This window comes from Dipteris shenzhenensis, chromosome 19 (genome assembly GCF_047967505.1).
Source record: "Dipteris shenzhenensis isolate YYH24624 ecotype China chromosome 19, Dip_SZ_1.0, whole genome shotgun sequence".
Classification (NCBI taxonomy): Eukaryota; Viridiplantae; Streptophyta; class Polypodiopsida; order Gleicheniales; family Dipteridaceae; genus Dipteris; species Dipteris shenzhenensis.
This window is the reverse complement of record NC_141614.1, coordinates 12,307,922-12,331,502: the sequence shown is the minus strand read 5'-3', so window position 1 is coordinate 12,331,502 and position 23,581 is coordinate 12,307,922. Positions and strand designations below refer to the sequence as shown.

The 23,581-nt window shown below is 44.6% G+C and overlaps 1 protein-coding gene across 3 annotated transcripts in view; it reads left to right on the top strand.

Annotated features, from left to right (window-relative positions):
* The window catches only part of LOC147890090 (spatacsin carboxy-terminus protein), a 157,259-nt gene that overhangs the window by 26,549 nt on the left and 107,129 nt on the right, over window positions 1–23,581 (top strand). For all 3 annotated transcript variants that reach the window (XM_087390568.1, XM_087390570.1, XM_087390569.1), the window contains 2 exons: window positions 7,871–8,114; window positions 8,204–8,635. In XM_087390568.1, coding sequence (XP_087246694.1) covers window positions 7,871–8,114; window positions 8,204–8,635 — 676 coding nt within the window. The remainder of the gene's footprint in view (window positions 1–7,870; window positions 8,115–8,203; window positions 8,636–23,581) is intronic.

Sequence of the window (23,581 nt, the reverse complement as noted above, 5' to 3'; positions counted from 1 at the left end):
AAGGGAAAAGAACTACAATGCAAAGTAAATTCCTCGTTTCCTTTTTAAATGGAGTCCCTTCAAGAAAACACTGAGAATGAGGTTTTGCGAATTGGGTTTTACCATACATGGTGTGACTTCAAGGACAAATGATTTGGTAGCATTTTCTACAATGAAAGGTTGTGGAGATGAGAGAGAAAGTGGGCGCCTAGAGAGAGAGGATGTGTCACATGAAGGAAGGGGCATGGAGGAGAGGCACCTAGAGGAGTAGGAGAAGGACGGACCGTTTCTGCAACATTTCAATGTATGGAGTGTGAGCTATTAAGCTTGTTTGGTGCCCACTCCTGTATAGGCCTCACACGGTTTGGTTGGGACTCGTTGAACCATGTGGTGATGCCATTGGTGGGGGTGCCATAGTCTCTTCTCCTTGTTATGCGTGATGGAGATTATGGTTCTCAACCTTATGAGTGACTATCATGAGTTTGAAACTACATACTGTGTGTGTTTTCAGAGGATGAGTTTGGGCATGAGTTTGTGTATTAGCGGACATGCAAATTTCACCTTATGAAAAATTTCGTCCATGTTGCAGGTTGTTGATATTGCCATAATTTCTTTCTATCTTAAGTGGTGTGCTGCCCTGTCAGCTAGATTGTATTAGCATTTTTTGCTTAGAAATGCTTGTTTGGGAGAGATTAAATAGGATTCACAAGCAGTGGTAGCTTAGTGCTAGCCTTTGTCATGGCTGAGTCTCCATTTCAAGTGTTGTTATGACAGGAGAAATGATTATTTAGTTAATTAATAGTCATTAGAATCTCATTACTGATAGCCGTCAATTTGATGGTACGGTTATATGTTTGTATTTATGATCGATTAAGTAGTGTAAATAGTACGGCTAAAGTATGTAACATTGGCCAATAACTAGTAATAAAGATGTGCACACACGTGTCTAGGTAGGGGTGATAGGAAAGGGAAGGGTACATTAAATGGTAGGTGCAAGAGTCATAGGCTAAGGGTAGGTCTAAATGGGAAGATGGAACTTGAGTGATCTCAAGGGACATTGATGAAGAGGTACCCCCCTTCATGGTTATCATTCATAGCATTCTCTCCCACCTTGCATGTGAGTCGAAAGAGAAACAAGTACTCTTACTAGGGCGCTCTTCCCCATTGGAGGGCCAATCGGCAATCAAATTCTGCATGCATTGCACACATTTGCATTCTTGGAAAGATTGGAACTTTACATTTGGTATCAGAGCGGTGATAGTCCATGACCGGGATAGGAAGAGAGGAGTGGAAACGGGCAAGAAAGCAGAGGGAGGCAGTGCGGGATGGCAGAGGTTGGCACGGGTCGATAGAAGGAAAGAAGAGGGCGGCACGGCCAACACTGGCAGGCGCGACGACGAGAAAGGAAAGCTTGAAGAGGCCGGATGGCAAGCGTAGGTAGAGGTGCACGATGCGTGAGCAAGGGCAACAATCTGAACCCACGTGCGATCGACGAGCCAGGGGAGCAATGCCTCTCTGACATTTATTTGCTGTAAACAATCTTTTCTTTTCCTCCAAACGTAAATAAGGACTCTTTTAGAAAATTTTGCTCTTAGTCGGGGTGTCCTAAGTGGTACATATACTAAACGTACCAACTGACATGACTAATTGGAACTAGGCCTACAATGCACAGATCAAGGAATGAGTGGCACCTATGGATAGCCCATAGAAAGGCCTACAACGTCACCCCCCCATGGTATGGTCTGAAGTGTCCTGGACATGACTTAGGATACCTGAATATCCAATAATATCCAATGTCATGGTTGCACATGTTCATCCTGTAGGGATATAGCAACCTATGACTATGCAGAGTGCAACAGTTCAAGTCACAAAAGATACTATGTTTAAAGCTTGCTGAAAAGCTTCAAACTTAGCTCGAGGTAGATCAAACTAAAAGCCACTTTCATGCCACTTAGGTATGAAGAGAACCTAACCTTTGGTTGAGAAAGGTTTAGGCAATTCAATAATGAGAGTAATGCAGATTTTATAGCCAGGTTTTGGAGACTCTCTCTAGAGTTACCCGAAAAGATTGAGAAAGATAGAAGAAAAAAGAAATTTTGTAGCCTTAAGCCCTAAAGTAAGATACGAGGTTGAAATGTTTAACCTGACCATGCTTAAGGACCTCACTAAGCTAGCTGAAATAGCTGAGAGGAAATTGAATCTTTGTAAACCCTTCGATAAGGAGGGTGGGTCAACATCTAAGACCAACAAACATACCCACATTTAGGAAACCAAACCGGTTTAAGAATAATAGAGGGAAGGGTAAAGCTCTTGTAAGGAATGTGAACAGCCAATCACGTCTTGGATGGGTGCCATTTCCTTCTATGATGGATGAAGAGAAGAAGAAGTTGATTAAGGAAGGAAAATGTTTTGGGTGTAAGAAACATAAGCCAGGGCACGTATGGCATAAGTGCCCTGTTCTCGTGGCTAAAATTGTCAAGACGAATTCGGTAAAAGGGAAAGCCAAGGCATCCAAGTAGGAGGGTGAGGATTCTACCTCGTCATCCTCGAAATCTACCGTGACTATTGAGCCACCTATAAAAAAGATGTCACTCTCAGGAGCTTTTAGGGACATAATGAAGAAGACACATCCATAATATGGAATATCCTCTTTGGTATACAAAAATAAAGGGATCGAAGGGATGTTCTAGTAGCTCCTTTACAAGATGTTGACATGATTCTAGATAAACCATGGCAGTATGATGTCAATCGTGTTGTTCATTCTCGTACTCATCATTACTGCTTTGTACATAAGGATCATAGGAGATAGAGACGTGTATACGATTCCATTGATTACTCCTACCCGAGCAAAAAGATTGGTAAAAAGAGAGGTAGATTGTAATCTTGTTTATATACGGATTCACAAGATCTTCATATCTCAAAAGAAGATTAGGAGAGAAATGAGTTCGTTGAAGCTAATGAGGATTGATTTTCAAGAGAGGACTCATTTGAATTGCCTATGGAGAGAGAAGATGATCATGCCATAGACTTAGAGCTAGGAGCTTCTCCTCCATGGAGAGCCCCATATAGGCTGAATAGAGGAGGTAGAAAAGAAAATTGAAGATCTATTGCAAAAAGGTCTGATTCAATCAAGTAGTTCTCCATTTGGAGCTGTATGATTGGTAAAAGAAAAGGATGGATCATATTGTATGTGTACAGATTACCATGCTTTGAATAAACTTACTATTAAGAACTCGTATCCGATTCCAAGAGTGAATGATTCATTGGATATGCTTAAAGGTGCTAAAGTTTTTAGCAAATTGGATTTGAAATTTGGTATCATCAACTTCGGATGAAAGTTGGAGATGAACATAAGACTTCTTTTCGCACTCTCATTGGACATTATGAGTTTTTGGTCATGCCTTTTGGTGTAACTAATGCTCCAACCACTTTTAGTAGGCTGATGAGAAGGGTTTTGCGACCCTACTTGGGAAAATTTGTCATGTCTTCTTTGACGACATTTTAGTTTTCAGCCAGAGTGAGGAAGCACCTGCTAAGGTGATGGAGCTCCTAAGGAAGGATCGATTGTTCCTAAATACCAAGAAGAGTGAGTTCTTCAAGATAGAAATAGAGTATTTGGGACACATTGTGTCTATTTAGGGAATTAGGGTTGATCCTAAAAAGTTCAAGGCCATAATTGAATGGTCAATACCCAAAAATATACATGAGTTGAGATCCTTCCCAGGGATTTGTAGTCATTATCGCAGATTCATTAAGGATTTTGCACGTCTTGCTTCTGTACTAACAGATTTGTTGAAGCAGCATTCCTTGTATGAGGAGTGAGAGGTTCACCAAGTAGCTTTTGAGGAGCTTAAGAGAGCATTGGTCACTGCACACTTCCGGATATGGACAAAGAGTTCCTTGTTGTATGTACGGATGCAAGTGGTACCTCGATTGGGGCAATGTTGATGCAAGGAGGGCATCCCATTGCTTATGAGAGTAGAAAGTTTCAAGGGGTTGAATTGAAATATATCATGTATGAGAAGGAGTTACTGGTAGTCATTCATGCTTTGAAGTTATGGAAGCATTATCTATATGGTTCTGCTTTCAAGATTAAGACTGACCATCAAATCAAGACAAATCAAATGGGCTGAATATATTGGGCAACCAAATATTGAATATCAGCCAGGAAAGGAGAATTTAGTAGCTGATGCTTTGAGTATACGGCCCCAAGTTAATCACATTTCTGTGATTAAGGAGAAATCACTACGAGCGATGGTTGAAGCTTATCCTTTAGATGAGGACTTTCACTGAAATTTATGGGAAGATTCAGCGTAACGAGGTTGGGGAGTTAGGCCTATGCCATCGTGGATGGATACCTATTGTTGGGACGTGCCATATGTGTACCCAAAACATTTCGGTATCTAGTCATGAGTGAGTTACATGCGAGTCCCTATTCTGGACATAGAGGCATTAGAGGGACCATTGGTAATATTGAGAGGTACTTCCATTGGCCTAAACTTCTCAAAGAAGTTTCAGCCTTCGTTCAACAGTGTGACGTATGTCAGCGCATTAAATTTGACACAAGTAAGACTGCTGGTCTTTTGCAGCCTTTGCCTATTCTCTCGGAGAGGTGGGAACACATTACAATGGATTTTTTGTCAGGTTTCCCCAAGGTTGGTTAGTTTGAGCAGGTTTTCATTGCTATAGGCAGGCTGAGTAAATAGGCTCATTTTATCCCCTGCAAAGTGAGAATGCCAATCAAACCATAACTACTTTACTTTGAGCTTATGTCCATGACCAACCTAGAAGGTGGCCACAATTCTTACCCATGTTTGCTTATAATAATACTGTACATACTTCCACCAAGAAAGCTACATTCGAAATCATGTATGGACAATGTTTACAAAAGAACATATTAAGGAGGCCCAGGTTTATCAATGCAAGGCAGCCAATAAGAAAAGAAAAGAAGTTTATTACAAGGAGGATGACTGGGTTTTTCTGAAGATTGATAAAAGAAGAATCAAGTGAGTGAGTGGAAGTACAAAACATGTCAAGTTAGCATCGAAGTTTTATGGTTTATTTCATATTTCAGTAGCTTTATATCTAGAAGAAGGATCTAGAGCGTACGAGTTGAAATTACCAGCCCACTGGCATATGAAGAATATCTTTCATGTGAGCCATTTGAAGAGATACCATGGTGATACTTCTGCGTTTTTGGATACTCAGCATTAAGAAGAACCTGAACTTAAAGATGGGACTGGAGTTCTTACTCTGGAATAGACTGTGTACCATAAAGAGAAGAGTACACGTGGAAAGAATGTTAGAATTATTATCATAGTCTAGGTAGTGGCCAATGTATTGTAATAAGTAGGTTAGAGACACTTTTCCCTCTTTCAGGTTTTCCCCCCTAACGATAGTCTAATCCCTAACTACGGGTAGTGGATAAGATAGGGTTTTGTCACTTAGCAAAACCCCTCACTTCTCTTTTGTACTCACTGCATTTCAGTTCACTATTTAGTACACTGATGTTCAGCTCACTCTCTCTCTCTCACTTTTGCTCTCCTTTTGTTCACATTTGGTATCAGAGTAGGACAAGCTCTTGGACCAACTCTTCCTGCCCAAGCTCCCAGCTCCTGTTCGCTGTGTTTGCTCCCTGCTCGAGATCTTGTTGTCCGTACGAGATCTGCCACTATCCGTACATCAGTACGGATTTCGTACCTGCGCGTCAAGCCGTATGATCATGTCGTATTGCTGCAATTCTGCCTTACAGCTCAACTCCCGTACAGTTCTGCCGTACTCTTGCAGGCTTTTGTACATACAGAGCCGTACAAGCGCCGCTCCATTCCATACATGCACACAAAGCCAAGCGCCGTTGTCCATACTGTGTATGGATTTCCATACAGTAGCGTTGCATTCTGTCCGTACACAAGTACGGATTCCATACTACTGAGTAGGCGCCGTACCATTTGTCAGTCCGTACGGACTGACAGTTCCGACCGTACGAGTATCTGCAACTCCCGTCCGTACGACTTGCAGCTCTCACTTGGTCTTTAGATCTATTGTACATTTTTTGAGGCATTTGAGCACGGTGACCATACACCATACGATTTTGATGAGCTACAACAGTTCGTACAGTTTGCTGGCTATTGTCCTCTTGAAGGCGCATTTTTGCATCAAGCCATTGTTTGGCTCAGATTCAATCAAACTTGGGGATAGATTTGAGCACATTTGGGGCTTTGGCAGACAAATTGCAAATTTGGGGCTTTCAGTCAATTTGCCCTTTTTTAGTTGCAATTTCACCCCAGAATTTGGGGCTTTTGGTTTTGAACTGCAATTTCAGGCATTTTTGGGGCTTTCAGTTAATTTGCCCTCTTTTGGATGCAATTTTTATGCAAAATTGGGGCCTTTGGCATTCGAATGCAGTTTGGCAGTTGAAAGACCATTTGGGAGGTTTGCAAGCAGTTTTGAACCTTGTGTGAGTCAATTTGCAGACTTTTGCCACTTTTTGCAGATTTTCTTTGCAGATTTTTGGGCATAGCATTGTGGTGTATTTTGAGCCTTTGATAGGCTGTGACAATATTTGTCACTATGGACTGATTTTCTTTGGCAGATTTTGGTTGTGCATTTTGCATCCCAGGAAGGGATTTTACTTGTTCAGTTTGCTGTGTTTTTGAGTTTATCTGGCAAAAATGGCTCAGAACAACCCCAATGAGGTGTTTGGAGTCCTCACACAGCAGGATAAGTTGGATGGCACCAACTACTCCTTGTGGAGTTTTATGGTTCGCAACATCTTGGTTGGCAGACATCTTTGGGATTATGTCAATGGAGATGAAGCAAGGCCAGATTCTGTGGCTACACCTGTCACTCCTACAGCTGGAGCCAGGGGTAGAGGTCAAAATGTAGCACAAGTAATTGGAGATGCTGCTCCAGTGGCTCCCACACTAAAGCAGAAAAGATGGGATTCTAGGGATGCACAAGCTCTATAAGTGATTTCTCTTTCTGTCAAAAGGTTCACATTCGGTCATGCAAGACGTCAAAGGCAGCTTGGGAGATATTAGAGAGCATGTATGCAGCAAGGAATGATGCGAGAGTTTCCTTCCTAAAGAGAGAGATATCTCATACGCATATGGATGAGGGAGATTCCATTAATACTCACAAAGCTTCAGGATTTGAGGGAGCAGTTGCTGAATATTGATGAAGTTATTACGAATTCAGAGATGATTACCTGTTCCCTTAGGCTTAGGTGTTTACACACTATGGCTGCTGCCCAGGCAATAAATGAATCAACACCGTGGGCGGGCATCCTTGAGCACGGGCGGGCTAGTGTGTAAACGCCCTTAGTTTGTGTCCAATCATTTCTCTCCTTTAGCCCAAAGGCCCAATAATGCTCTCTTTTCCTTGACTATCAATGATTTTGATCAAGGTGGAATGTAGTGCTAGCCTTCTTTATGATTTCTCCCTTCACCTACAGTGAAATGACAACACTCGGCAATGAGTCCGCATATAGTCTTTGGACAAGTGTAAAAAGACTAAAAATATTAAAGCACGAAAAGAGGTATATCTTTATTTATGTCGTATGCAGTTTGACAAATGTAGGGATGTAATATGTAGTCCAAGTATGCAGGATGTCATTTATGTTTTGAAATTATGCAACAAGTGGGTGCTTGTACGCTCAGGGCTGCTCTTGCGGGCATTTTGTATTGCTAAAGTAAGGTATAAATGAAAGATTTCATATCAGGTTTTAATAAGATTTTATATGGTGGAACAAAAAGACTGCATTGTCTATGGCACTAAAGTTGGGTCTTTGTCTTCTAGACATTTGTCCCTCTGTATGGCTTGCCCACGACTGGTTTTGCTATTGCTTTTCTGGTAACAAACGAAATTATGAAATCTATGCACTTGATGCCAGGCTGTTAGCGATTGCTGCCCATTTTGCAACAAAGCTCATCCGCCAATATGGAATGAAGGAATGGAGACATCAACATCAGAATCCTTGGCAGAGTCTCCCACAAGAGTACAATGCCACATTTGTCTCGTCTGTTGATAGGACAAAATATTCCAACAGCCTGCATGAAATGTCACGTCTTTTGGAGGTTATTCGAAAGATGCAAAGTCAGTTGCAGTTGAAGAGGAGGCGGCCACTCCCGGGAAAGGTAAGTTTTTTGTGTGTTTTATGCTGAAATATCAAGCTTTTGTGGTTCATTTCACTGAAGTGCTTATTTTATGTCACACTTGTTTTCAGAAGGAAATCGGTGACGAAATCGTTATATATGCTTCAGATGGACCGCAAAAAGATAGTATGCAAGCTGAATCTGTATCGGCTAATGTCCCTTATGATCAATCTGCTGGAAAGACAGCTTTTTCGGAGGAGGAAGTTCGGAATATGAATGCAGCTGGATATGCTGAAGGAGAGGATGCAATGTGGCTGGTCAGAAGTGGAGCTGGTGCAGGGGGCCATGAAAGCTCTAGTGAGATGTTTTATCGCTGGGAAAAGGAAAAAGTGGATTTATCAGATATTGTTCGAGAAGCTCTACGGGCAGGCAGATTACCTCTTGCTGTAGTCCAGTTGCATCGTTTACAGTGTAGAGATTTGGATCGACAAGAGCACAAACATAATGCCTTCAAAGAAATTCAGGGAATTGGTAGAGCATTTGTTTATGAGTTATTTTGCAAGGTGATCATAACTTTGAAATGAGCATGTCACCACACACACACACAACACCCGCCCCCCCCCCCCCCCCCCCCCCCCCCCCCCCCCCCCCCCCCCGCACCCAAAACCCACCCTCCCCTGCCAATCCTCTCTCTTCACTTTTTTCCTGCTCCCCCTCCCTCTCACCCCATGCCTCCCGAACTTTCCACACTCAAAATTGAATTTTCCACTTTATTAAATCACAGTTGCTACCATACTACAACTTTTTGTACAGTTTATAACTTCAAATCTGATATATATTAGCTGTTAGCATGGTCTATATCTAAAAAGTGAAATTGTGGAATCAGAAAGTTGAAATTCCAAAGTTACAACTCATTATTACATAAAGAAAGTTGAAGTTCAAATCGCAATACCACCATTAGTCTACATTGGAAGCCAATTCAATAGATGTTCAAGGGAGTAGGAAGGACAGTTTTGGGACTTGGGGAGAAAGAAAGAAGGAAAAAAAAAGGAAATTTTATTAACGTCTGCGGAAGATCGGAGATTAAAAAAAAACTAGATACTATACAAGCTAAGGGGTGGGGGGACTAAGTGGGCATCCATACCCAAAGTGATGCTTGAGATGAGAATATCAATGGAGATACACCATGCTTTCTCAACGGGAGAGTACACGAATGCCTGTGTATAAGAAAAGAGAGGGGAGGGAGATCCTCGTCATTATGTAAGCCGATTAGCTAGCCATCTGATTGATGGAAACGATGTATGCTGGCTGGGTGGCCAACTCCGTCGTTTGGCTAAGGATAGAAGAGACAACCTTGGCCGATAGTGGCTAGATATGGTTAAAGCTGGCATCGTCGAGCAAGGGCACACTGCTTCCTCTTCAAGAGGTATCATCCCTGTGTCTGCAAAGGATAAAATTAGGGGCTAGTACTTTCCCCAACACTCCTGAGAAATTGTGTGGATTGCCTCTAATCTTTTGCAATACCTGGAGAGTTTGGGCGCTGTGCGGGGCATTACTGTCCATACGATCATGCTGTATAGGAATTTTCTTATTTCCTAGATTCATAAATGTTCTTTTTTACATTTGTCTTAAAAGCTGTATAAAGCTTCTAGAGGTTCCCCTTCAAGCATGAATACATTTTTTTTAAACGTGTTCCAATGACCATGACTTTGTCGTGGTGGCAACGTTTACTTGCATGTCAGAGTATTTGCAGAATTCACGTAATGCAGTTAGTGCGCCTGCATGTTCTTTTTGTATTTTGCAAAGTACACCATAAGTGTCCTTGTGTTTGTATATTGATGATTGTTGAGGTTGCATGTTAGCACGGAGATAGAGGAATCCCTAGATCTCCAAGTTAGCGGCAACTAACCTGTAGGGGTTGTTTCAAGAGAGCTGTTCAGGGCTAGGCAATTGAACATCTAGCTGTTTTCAGGCAGTCTACTGCCAATAATGTCAGCTTTTAGAGCTTTTTTAAGGCTGGTCGACCTGTTTCAGGCCTTCTTTTTCACACGTGCAATGGAGGAGCGAGGTGCAGTGAGAAGGGAACACCTTGCCTAGGGAGGAAGTAATGAGAAAGGGCTGGATAGGGAGCAAAGGAGGGGAGAGGTTTAGAGGAGCAAGGGAGTGGGTAGGAGGGTTCTTTGTTGAGAAGGAACAAATTTCTTGATGGATCCCAATGATTTCAACTTTCTCCACAGACTGTTCCTCTCGTGTGCACAAGTCTGAATGCACAAATGAAGCTGTTGTGTGATCTCTCAGGCCTTGTAATCTCATGATCGCTGAGCATTAGTAGCAAAGCCTAGGTTGTGAATGTTGAGATCCTAAAGTTTGTGCAAAAGCAAAAATTTGGGTTTGAACTAGTGTCATTATGGATATCAGACTGCAACAAACTTTGGAGGGATGTTTGGACATCCTTTAAGGGTTCTCTTGTTAATAAACCTCTTCTTATAAGTCCTTAGGCCTATAGCACTAGGTCTACTTCTAACAATGGTTTAGCTTGGTTAATTGGCTTAGGGGTTGTTAGGGTAGCTTTTTTGATGGAGATGACAAGCAAGAGCCATATGCTTTTTTGATTGAGGTGGCAAACAAGAGTTGTATAAATGGATGCTCAAGTATGTGTGGGTGTGTGGATTTGTATGTGTGCGAGCATATTTTTATACTATGGTCTACATCCACTGTCGGGCGTTGATGACGTTAGTGGGGATGTCATAGTAGCTAGTCCCTACTATGCGTGATGGAGTTTATGGTTTTCAACCTTATGAGTGACTATCATGAGATTGAAACTGCACTATTTTTTTAAAACAGAGAAAAGGAACTTCTATTAATGCTTAAAATCCAACCATCCAAATTGGCAAAAACCGGAAAGGTGCCAATTGTGGCCAAAAAACAAAAACGGGCTGAAAGAAAAACCCGCTTGTTGCCAGAGATCCCAACTCATTGCCTAGGGATTCTCTGTAAAATGGGTTAACAACCACGGTGGTGGACTATACAGCCAGTGAATCCCTCGCAGCGTGAGATCATAAAATAAACCTGCAGGCCAAGCCTTGCAGAAACGTGCCCGCCTATCGTCGGTAGCTCGAGAACTTGGATCGCCATGCTCCCAAATGGATTGCAGCGTATAAATGATATCCTGCCAAATGGCAACCAGCGTAGCCGTTAGAGGAACATGGTACTGGCCCATGACCCAGTTGCAACAGGCCACCTAGATGTTCCAGGCCGTGATGGTGGCCACCGTCTCCCAGACACTATCCTCTCTCGACTGAGGGGGATGATGAGAAGGGGGAGGAGTAGCCAAGTGAAGCTCAATGCTGTGAATGCTCCAATCTTGTATCCGGTAAGCTGGCGAGATTGTGTCTATGGAGAAGGCGTGGCCCCCCTCTGTAAGCCAAGCTGCCATACCCCACGTGAAATCTCTCTGCGTGCTCTAAAGCTGTGCCACAATCCGAAGCGCTCCCAGCCAGATCCTCTGAGCTGTTGGGCAGCTCCATAAGCAATGAGGAATAGTCTCTTTAGCTCTGACTGTACATCTGTGATTGGGAGACCACCGTGTGTGACCATCCATAAGAAATAGGATATCTTCCGTGTGCGACCATCCATAAGAAATAGGACCATCCATAAGACCATAGGCGGGCCCAAAATTTGGATCTAACCTCCTCGGGCACCTGCTACGTACTCAAGTGTCTCTCGCGCGAAGGGGTCCAGGCCATTGTGTCCATTTGGATGCGACGTCCTATTCACGTGGTGTACGAGAAGAAAGGCACCTCCTCCACTTTCTTTAAGAGACTCGCTTTGACCGGCCATAACCACTCTCCGGGGTCCCATTCTATCTCGCTAAGAGGGCATCCCTCCCATAACCATAGTCTACAGCGGGAGGCATCTAGGTCTTTGATGCAAGAAGGGTCGATCGACAACTCCTTGCCCAAACGTCCCACTACTATGACCCTCTGTCAACCCACTTGGCCTAACACCTCGTCCATCTCCTGATCCCCTGCGATCCAGGGCTGCAGTAGTCCGTCTGGTCCCACATCATAGAACCGCGCCCTCATGGGGGCTGGCGGCTGCGGGCACATCTGAATCCTTAGAGGTACACCCATCCTAGAGAACTCTCCTAATCAATGTGCCGGAGTGAAAACCTGCAGTCCCTCCCTCCAAGAGTCCGGAAGAGTTGCCTCTATCTCCGCCATCCTCTAGACGGCTCCTCTCAGATGAGAAAGGACCTCCAATCGTGCCTTTGCCTCTGTAGGGAGTCTAGACCATGTCCACAGGGAGCGAGCCGGGCCGCTGTCCCACTGTGCCCAACCAATGTGTAGCCGCTACCCTAGCATCAAACCATCTTGGTCTTTGACCTCCGGGTGCCAGATAAGCGGTTGGCGTGCAAACTCCTCCGCGTACTGGGGGCTGACTCGGATGAGACCTCTTGAGATCCGTTGCCAGACTCTCAAGAGACTCCTCATTAGGGGTGATCCCTTTCCTGTGAGGGGGGCCTCCGAAAAGATCCACCTATGGGATGGTTGCCATTGACCACTTGTGCGGAGGGTATTTCTCAAGAGACCGTGAAGTTTCTAGGGCTCCATGCCTAGAGTGAGACCCGTGACTATCAACTTGCCCAACAGGGCTCTCCTCTACATCTCTGGATCTATAATACCCAGGCCTCCCTGTGCCTGTGGTAGTATCACTGTCTGCCACACAACTTTAGCTCTGGTGTTGTGAGTGTCATCTGATCTTGCCCAAAGGAAGTTACGCACCAAGTGTCTCAACTATCCCATGCAAACCTTGTGAAAACACCAGTAAGAGGCTACAAACCAAGTTGTGGCCAACAGGACTTGGTTAGCCACCAAGGCCTTGCCTGCCAGAGAGAGTTTGGTTGAGCTCCAGTAAAGAAGCTTGCGCCTCACACTCTCAAGGACTGGGGCTATCTGCTGCTCTGCGGACATGTCAATGCCCACACGGCATCCCAAGTACTTCGCCGACTGGCCACTCAGGATCCACTTGAAGCCTACCAATGCGCCCCACCGAAGAGTCTCTTGGTACTTCTTAGTCACTGAAAGAAAACTGTCTGATTTTCCCTAGTTGATCCTTGCCTCTGAGGCGGTGCAATAAACCTCAAGAGCCCCCCTGATCGGATCCAGGCTCTCCTCCGAACCCCTCCGAACCCTCCACATACAAGGCCATATCATCTGCGAACTCCGAGTCCAGAAGCTCCTCCTCCTATCTGATTGGTAGCCTCATCCCTCTGAGGCCAACCGTCTGCGACCTCAGGAAATAGCCCCACGCCTCCACAATAAAGAGAAAGAGGAAGGGAGCCAGTGGGCAGCCGTGCCTCACGGAGCGGGTGAGCGAGAAGGCCTCCCCGGTGAACCCACCAATCAACATTTGACTGGAACTCCGTGCATACAAGGTGGAGACCCCTCTGATTCACCTGTCTGAGAAGCCTAATCTTTGCATCGTGCCCTCCAAGAAGGACCACTCTACCCGATCGTAGGCCTTCTCAAAATCCAGCAGCAAGATTGCAAGGGGCTGCGCCTCCTCCCTGGCCCAATCCAGCGCCTCCCAAAAGGTGAAGATGTTGTCGAGGATGCTACGCTCCTAGACAAAAAGTGTCTGCATGTCGTGGATGATGTTGACTAGATGGGGTGGTAGCCACAAACTCAAGACCTTGACTAAGATCTTGTATGCAGTGTCTAGCAGAGTGATCGATCTCCACTGTTGAATGTCCGAGTGGTCCCCTCCCTTCGGGATCAAACAAATCCAACCTCTGCTCAAGGACGGTGGGAGTGCTCCTGAGTCAAAGATCTCCTGGAAGGCCAGCCGAAGGGGGGTGTGCACAAAGGGCCAAAAGCTCCTGAAGAAGACCGGGGACAGCCCATCCTCCCCTGGGCACTTCTGTGTCGGAAGTGCCCTGAGAGCTTCTCGAAGCTCGTCATCTGTGAAGGGAGAATCCAAGTGGCTGCTCACGCCCTGGGAGACCACAACTGGGACATGCTCCCATACCGCCTCGCGGGCCTCCCGCACCTAGGGGGACGACTCCTCAGCCTGAAAAAGGTGTCGATAGAAATCCGAAGCCAACTCCATAATCTCATGAGGGTCCGAAACCACCGTGACACAATCCCAAACGTAAAACCTGTTCCTTCTTCACAAATCTCTTGGATCAATCATGGGGTAGGCACTCAGATATCCTCCAAGCCAATTCTCAGTGGTAGCAAACTCACCAGAACACGATCTTACGTGAAAGTTCCTGCTTGCATATTCCCTAGATGGATCTAGTATGCCACATGTCTTCATTCTAGGGTACCTTTTAAATGCATCTTTACTACCCCTCTCTTGGGATATCAATTTATTCACTTATCCCTAGGTACATTTCCACACTTAATGCATTTAAGACCCTAGTCTGGGAATACTCTCCGTAACTGGTATACGGATTCCGAGGTAGCTTCTGATAGAGGTAAACCATGCCATGCAACCAATACCATGGGTATCTTTCGATTGCGTACTTGCATTGTTCCTCGATCCAGGATTCTTGTTGGTTTGCGTCCTGCATTATCCTCTATCTCCTGAAACAAAACAACACCCTCAATTAGTGAGTCACCTGTATGCAAAAATTTCTTTAAACGAGAAACAGGAAACACTGGGTGCACCTTACAACCCCGTGGTAATTCTAATTTATAGGCCACTTTGTCTATTCTTTTTAGAACTAACCATGGCCCACAATATCGGGGTGATAACTTAGCACACTCTCCTGCAGTCAAAGACTTAGAGTGCGAAGGAACTATGAGAAAAACTTTTTCTCCTTCCTTAAATTCTCTAACGGACTTGTTTTCATCCGCATACGCCTTAGCTCTATCCATAGCTTGGCGGATATTAGCTCTCGCAAGTGCTAGCATCTCCCGCATCTGAACCACAAAGTTCGCAGCACTAGGCACTTTCTGAGGTACTCCAAGTGTAGTTGGATTTGCTGGTCTATAACCATAGTTCAGCTCAAATGGACTGAACCCTGTAGAGGAATGTTTTCTATCATTGTAGGCAAATTCTAAGAGTGGCTACCACTTGTCCCATGTATGTTGCCTCTATGACACATATGCTCTAAGCATATCCTCTAAAATTTGGCTGATTCTTTCCGTTTAACCATCCGTTTCTGGATGATCCCCACTACTCATTCCCAACACAGTCCTTAGTGTCTCAAACACTGCAGTTCAAAAATGATCAGTAAATTTCACATCCCTATCTGACACTATCGATTTGGGTAATCCATGTAAACAAAATATACGTTTAATAAACAAATCCGCCACTTGCGGGGCACTAACAGACTCTCTAGTTGGAATGAAGTGAGCCATCTTGGTAAGACGATCAACTACCACAAGGATAGAATCTTATCCACCTTGTGTCGTAAGCAGACCTACAATAAGTCCATGGAAATGCTCTCCCACCCACCTAGTCGTATTTCCAAAGGCTGTAAAAGTCCGGGTGGCTTCACCCGCTCTGCCTTACTTACCTGACACGAAAAACAACGTGTCACATATTCATGAATATGTTTTTTCATTTTCAGCCAAAAGAAATGTCGCTTCATGAGATCATACATTTTCTCGACTCCTGGACGTCCCGCACATGGGCTATCATGGCATTGTTGAATGACTCTCTGCTTGAGATCATTTTGATTAGGTACTACTACCTTGCCATTTCTTACCGCTTTTAGAAGCAGGTTTGGACATTATGAGTTTTTGGTAATGCCGTTTGGACTTACCAATGCTCCTGGTACATTCATCATGCTTATGAACGATTTACTACGTCTGTATATCGGAAAGTTTGTAGTATATTTTATTGACTATATTCTTGTTTTCAACAAAAGTATTGCTGAGCATCACGAACGCTTAAGAATAGTGTTCAATACTTTGAGGAAAGCCAGTCTTTATGTAAATAAAAAGAAAACTATACTGTGTATGGTAAGACTTGAATATTTAGAATTCAATATTACTCCTGAGGAGCTAGAAATGGATGCAAAGAAGTAGTTGCGATACTGACTTGGCCTATCCTTAGAGTTTGACTGCTTTGCGATCATTCTTGGGATTTGTCCAATTTTATCGAAGGGCATATCAAAGGATATTCCGAAACAGTATCACCATTGATTAATCTGACCTCAGATAAAGTACCTTTTATATGGGGACAAAATCAACAAGAGAGTTTTCACACCATAAAACAAGCTGTGGTCTTAGGACCGGTGTTAAAAATAGTTGATCCCCAGAAACCGTTTTTCCTTGAAACCGATGCAAGTGGCATTGCGGTAGGAGCAGTTGTCCTCCAAGAGGGAAGGCCAGTAGCCTTTGAAACCAAGAAGCTTTCTCCCTCTCAACAAAATTGGCTAACTCATGAATTAGAGTTGTATGTTGTTATCCATGCTCTAAAAACATGGAGACATTATTTATATGGATCAGAGTTCTATGTTGATGTTGATCATGATACTCTGAAGCATTTTTGTAAACAATCTGACTTAAGGGGCCGCCAAGCTAAGTCGGCAGAACTCATGCAGGAGTTTAACACGACGATTCGGTACCGAAGAGGGAAGGATAATAAAGTTGCTGATGCATTGTCACGCATTATGCATGATATGAGTTTCAGGGTATTAGAGAGTGCTCTAATGACCGAGATTAGAGAAACTCAAAAGGTGGACGAGTTTGTCCAGAGCCTTTGGCCTAAGACTCATGTATTTAAACCCGGGAAAAAGGGTGACCTGGCATCCAGAAAAGGCCAAACTTATGCAAGATATACCATAAGAGATGGTATGCATGCACATCCTCGGCTCTAATACGGATCTGATGATAGCCACATTTAAGATCTATCTTACTGAAAATTATGGCCCCATGTAACGCATCTAGCAAATCATCGATCCGAGCCATCGGAAACCTGTGCTTAATAGTGATATTATTCAATGCTCTGTAATCTATACAGAGGCGAAAAGTATATCTTTCTTTCTTTTTAATATCACTGACGAAGCAAAAGGTGAGAAACTGGGTTGAATCTGCCCTAGCTTGAGGTATTCCACTTCTTTGGTAAAACTTAACCTCTAGGGAGGTCTATTTACAGGTTCTGCCCTCGGGATTAGTTGAATCTTATGCTGAACATTTTGCTCTGGAGGTAACCCTTAAGGTAACTCATCCCTAAAACAATCAGAGAACTCCTCTGCTATTTGATCAGCCATCGTGGCCATCTCTCCATTTTGGGTAACATCAGTGCTAGCCGAAGGACCATCAATCGGCTCTATCGATGCTATACAAAGAATAAAAAACTCTTGCGCTTTTCGAACTTCCATTACGGAAACCAACCGTCCTTGAGATATATCTTATTCACCTCGTAAGACATACAGCACATCATTCATCTTGAATTGATAAATGTGCTTTTTCCAATCTATGGCTGGATTGTTCCTAGAATGCCAAGCCTTACTGAGGGCTATATCTGCGTGAGCAAGCTTTGTCATTTCAAAATCAAGCTTCTGTGTATAGTTCTGAATTTGAAGTTCCAACTGGGTAACCCTTTGGTCCCATACTTCATTTGAACTTCCATCCGCCATTGTGACTCTATATGCATAGTCAGATGGGCTAGTCTTTAATTTCAGCCTCTTTAAAAGCTTCGAGTTAATTACATTGTGCGTTGACGTTGAGTCAAACAACACCATGACATCATGATTGGCTACTTGCCCTTTTATCTTAATTAACTCTGTATCGTTAAAGGCTGTATGCCCCGTTGCTGTGGACTTTGATAGGACATTATCAGATGCTCTGGTTACTAGCTTAGCAACATACACACATAACAAAACAGGTACTGACCTTTGAGAAGATCCCATTAGCTGAATCTGCATCTGTTCTGCTTTGGGACTTTCCTCCATTTCCATGTCGCATTCTGAGATTACCCTCTCAGCCATCCGACGATCCTTGTTCCGTGGACAATCTTTCCACTGATGAGGTTGAAGGCATCCAAGACACGAGCCTTCTCTCCTTGCTTTTCTTCTTTGCTCTGGGTTCAAAGAAGACTTCGACTAAGCCCGGGCTGCCATTGGTCCAATGGAAGTCTCAATTGGCTTCGCATGCTTGGCTTGACCACTAGGCTGTGAGGCACTCCCTTCGCTAATCCACTTCTTCTTAAACCCATTTTTCTTCGGGTACTCATACCGAGTCCCAACTTGCACAAACCCACTTGGTCTGTTGCCTTTGGCATTCTCATAGTTCAGGGCTATGGCAATTGCTTCATCTAGTGTGTTCGCATACTTAGCCCGAACTTCCATCTTGATCCGATCATTCAGTCCAAAGATAAAATCTTTTACTTGGACTGACTGAGGTAGAGGCTCATAATCTTTTATTTCACTTTCTCTGAACTTATGAGTGTATGCCACCACCGATAAATTTCTCTAACGAAGGTTTCGCTATTGAGCCCAGCTCGGGATGCTTTGTCAAGAGGTAAGAAGTGTTTTCTAAATTCTTTTTTAAATCCTTCCTAAGTAGTGGATGCCACTTCATCTTTCTGCTGTTTTATCCACCACCTATCCGCTGCCTCATTAAACATATGGGTGGCCTCGCAAATTTTCTTCATATCATTCTTGATTTCACAAATGGCGAAGGCCTCGTTCCATTTGTGTAACCAGCTCTCTATGATATCGGAACTATGGTCAGACATTCGACCATAATACTTTTTTGGCCTATAATTGGCAATATTAGGCACCTTAGCCCCCCTAGGCTCGACCGTATGAACACTGGATTCAGGCTCCATTAGAGCTTTATCCTTCTCTTCACGAGATGGTCTAGCAGACATACTATGAACCATTTTTTTGAGCTCAGATTGCCCTACATTTGCTTGCAATTGTTGCGCTAAAATCTGTTGCAAGGCATCCTCCAATAATGCAATTCTACCAGATAGTGTATGGCCTATTGGGCGGGATACCTGTGGGGTCGGCCGGACTCCCGACTCTACAGGATCCACCCTAGAAGCTTCTTCTTCAACTTCCATTTAGGTCGATGGGTGTTTACAAAAAAAAAAAACTAAATAAATAAAACACCGCCTAAAACTGTCTTTACAAATTGCTTTTCAATCTCACAACCACAAAAGGTGTCTAAATAGGCGTAACCATCAATTGAAAATAGCTGACAATCAAGATGAATATCTTTTCCCTATACTAGGGAAATATCTGCAGTCTCAAATAACTCAAACACCGAGGGCAAATAAACTAGCATATACCCCAACAAAATTTTAAAGGCATAGAAAGCTTCGTGGTCATATTTTTGCTCCATGAAGAGATCAACTAGTCCCTGTAAGCCACTCCCAATCTGTATTTATAATCTGTCCTTCGACCACCTGCCTTTACGCTGGATTCAAGAGAAGATCAGCCGTTATAAACAAATACCCCGGCTGCAGCCTCTCTTTTATTACTGCACACGAGGCTCCCAACAGACCAAGGCTGGTGCGTTGAGTTGTGCAATGAAGTGATGAACAGCCATGTGGGCATAGCATTTGTCAATCACGACGATCACGAACGAACTCAACCACCAGCAATCTAACACTATAACAACGACGTGAACTCCTGCACCCATGCAATCTCTATAGTCTGACAGGCTCCCCACAAGGCTCTCGACCTGAAACAGGTAGCTCTGAGGCACACGTAATTTTTTTTAAAACGCAATTCCCTAGTTACTCTCAGCCATCAATCGTGACATCAACAAAATGAACGGGCTTGTCAACGAAGGGCTAACTCCATCCTTTAGTGCAAGAACACAAAGGTATGCACCTTTCAACGTTTGCTCAAGCTTAGGGTGGATAACGATAGAGCGCTTCTTTTTCAGATGCACACTACGCAGGCATCATGCATATTCAAGGTAACAATTCCAACCACCTGATTCACTTCACCCATCGCACTCTCCTTTTCTCATCGCTCAGTCAGAAAACGTGCCGCCTGTCTGATTTTTACGCTCTGATACCAAATGACATAATCCCAAACGTAAAACCTGTTCCATCTTCACAAATCTCTTGGATCAATCACGAGGCAGGTGCTCAGATATCCTCCTAGCCAATTCTTGGTGGTAGCAAACTCATCAGAACATGATCTTATGTGAAAGTTCCTGCTTGCATATTCCACTAAGCCCGAATTCCCTAGATGGATCTAGTATGCCACATGTCTTCATTCTAGGATACCTTTTAAATGCATCTTTACTACCCCTCTTGGGATATCAATTTATTCACTTGGCCCTAGGCATATTTCCACACTTAATGCATTTAAGACCCATAGCCTTAGACCCATCTAGTCAGTGCCTTGTCACCCTCATCAAGGACCTTGACATTAACCCTTTTGACCATTTATATGAAGCCCCCAATAAATATAATACAAATATTGATCCTTTATAAAGGAAAATGTCGATTGACCCTTCCTTGGTCATGTTGCCTCAACTTGAGCGTAACACACCCTACCGCTAGCGTCTCTCAGTCTCTGCAACTGGGCACCTGCCGACCTATGTTGGAGATATTTTAGTCAAAGAGTGTGTTAGTGTGTAGTACTAGGTGATCTAGTACTAGTTTATGTTTGTGAGTGCCACATGTCATCATGGGACTTATCCCATATCACTCGGTTCTAGAGTGTGTGTGAGTAGCCTACATAAGGCTTGTACTTCACTTGTCTTGTCATACTTGATGAATGAATGAGAGCCTTTGTCATGTCTTCATTTGAGCATCATTTCCTCTCTCTCTCTCTCTCTCTCTCTCTCTCTCTCTCTCTCTCTCTACCTTCACCATGTTTCCAGCATGGTATCAGAGCAGGTCGGCCCTGCCCTAGTCTATTCTACCCTAACCCTAATTCTGCTCAAGCTTCTCCTTGCTGCCGCCTCAGTTCTGCTCCAGCCTCTCCACAGTCACCACTTACGGTGTCCTCTGCTCCAGCCTCTCCTTTGCTGCCTCCTAGAGTTTCTCCTCAGTTCCGCCTCTCTCAGCCCACCTAGAACCTCCACAGCCCGCCGCACAGTCCGTACTGCCTGTACGGACTGTTCCGTACTGTTTCGCCTGCTGCGCTGTACCAGTTCGCCAGCTCCTGCAAAGTGCCCTTGCGCGTGAGGGTTCCTAGGGTTATTTTGAGGCCATTTCAGAGCTTTTTGACGCTCAGGACAGCCTCAACTTGCTGGTGCTGTGTATTTGACCACCTGTGAGAGCTTTGTGCAGCACTTCGAGGCCTTTGAAGGCTTCTTTGACCTGTTTTGGAGCTCCTATTGCACTTTCGAGTCGTTTTAGGGTTGCTGCTGCAGAACCGCAATATTTCAGAGATTTTCTTGCTGTTTGGAGGTTATTTCAGCCGACTTTGGCACTTACCATCTGTTCAAGGCACCTACAGCACTGACTTGTGAAGATCTCCCTCACCACGTGATTTGCTACAGCATTCGGAGCTGTCTTTTTTTGCTGCATTTCGAGGCTGCTGATCTCTTTCAGTTTGCCCACATGGAGCCTCGTCCTCATGGTGAAGACCAATCAGCTTGGGATGACAAGAATGAGAAGGCACTTGTGCTTATTGGTTTGAGGTTGGCTAACAAACTACTTCATCATCTTGACCTCACTACTTCAGCCAAGGAGACATTGGACAAGCTCAAGAATCTATATGTTACATCTACTAGACATGAGCAAGAAGCTTCATCTGCTATGTTGCATGATCTATTAGTTCTAGTGTGTTTGTGTTGAGTCACATAAAGGTTCTCAGCCTTGAGTTGTCCCTCTAAATTGAATGTATTTGGAGTCAATAAGAGGTCCTCTGCCCTTGGTTATCCCCCAAAAATGATTGTATTGAGTTTCACTTTGGTTGATGGTATTGACCACCTAGTTCCGAGTAAGGGGGGATGACGAGTGATGGTTTGCCCTTGCCGGTCGCAAGCTGACTGAGAAGTCACTATCACACGGGAGGTGTTGGATAGTTGGACTTACTCTTTGCAGTATTGCAGTGAAGGGGGGATCGGTCTACTCTTGCATGTTGGGTCTCACACCTCTTTGCTCTGAAGGGGGGTGTTGGATATATCATAGTGAAAGAGTGTGCTAGTGTGTAGTACTAGGTGATCTAGTACTAAGTTATGTGTGTGAGTGTCACGTGTCATCATGGGACTTATCCCATATGCACTAGGTGCTAGAGTGTGTGTGAGTAGCCTACATAAGGCTTGTACTTCACTTGTCTTGTCATACTTGATGAATGAATGAGATCCTTTGTCATGTCCTCATTTGAGCATCATTTCCTCACACCCTAACTCTCTCTCTCTCTCTCTCTCTCTCTCTCTCTCTCTCTCTCTCTCTCTCTCTCTTCCTTCACCATGTTTCCAACAACCTAGGCCCCGTGGCTTGAAAGAACTGGCGGCTCATCCTATCCCCTGCTATACCCAATGAGCACGAGCGGAATGGTAAGAATACTCAGCCCTCCTCAACTCCGTGTCCTGAAGCTCCAGACTCCGTGGCCTGCTCCCTGAGATGCTCAATGCAGGCTAAGTCACGCCTCCAAGCTCTCTCTCTCTCTCTCTCTCTCTCTCCTGAAGGGAAAAACGACTGCGGAGAGCCTAGGTGCAGAGCTCCTCACTGCTCCTCTGAATTGCCTTAGCTGTCCAAGATGCCTAGCCATCCTTCGTAGTGTCCTCTGGTTGTTGCCAAATCTTCGATATGACCTGTTACACCACCTCCTCCTGCATCAGCGCATTTGGGATGCCAACCTCCTCTGTGGGAGCCCTCGACGGGGCTGCTCCAAATGAAGCACAATCGGCGAGTGGTCTGAGAGGGTAGTCCCTGCAAGAATGCCCGTGGAACCAGCTCTATGCATGGCCCAATCTCCAATGTAGAGCCTATCCAGCCTCTCAAGCAATCCATCATGTAGGCGCTGGCCAAAGGAGAAACTAAGACTGCCAGGGGTCTAGCCTCCCTCCAGGGGTCCCTGCCGCAGACCGAAAAGATAAACTGCTCCTAAGTACTCTTCTCCGCCGTGGGCATCTGCGAGAAGGAAGCACCCCCTTGTTTGTCTTCTCCGAACTCAAGATTGTTGAAGTCCCCTCTAACAATCCACGTGTCTACATGCGGGAGACAATCGGTCAAGCGCCTTTAGAAGGCCGGACGCTGTTGTCTACAAGCTGGGGCATACACGTTTAGGATCCCAATCCTGGAATCTCCCATCCGTAATCCCATCTAAAGTGCTCTACCTGTAATGAGCTCCCCCTAGTAATACATCTCTGATGCAACCGCCTGCTAGATTGAAATGCAAACCCCTCCACTCCTTCCCACTGCGGGAGACCAGATCTCCGGGCCTCTCCTAGGAAGGAGGCGGCGTCTACGTCTGATGTCCGAGGCAGAAAACATATCCTCCTGTACCAAAAGGAAATCCACTGCCTTGCCAATCACTGCTCTTCGTAACTCTTGGCGAAGTAACAAGTGCTGGGGTTGCTGACGTGCCCGATCATAGAGTCTGTGCACGTTCCAACTCACCATGGTCC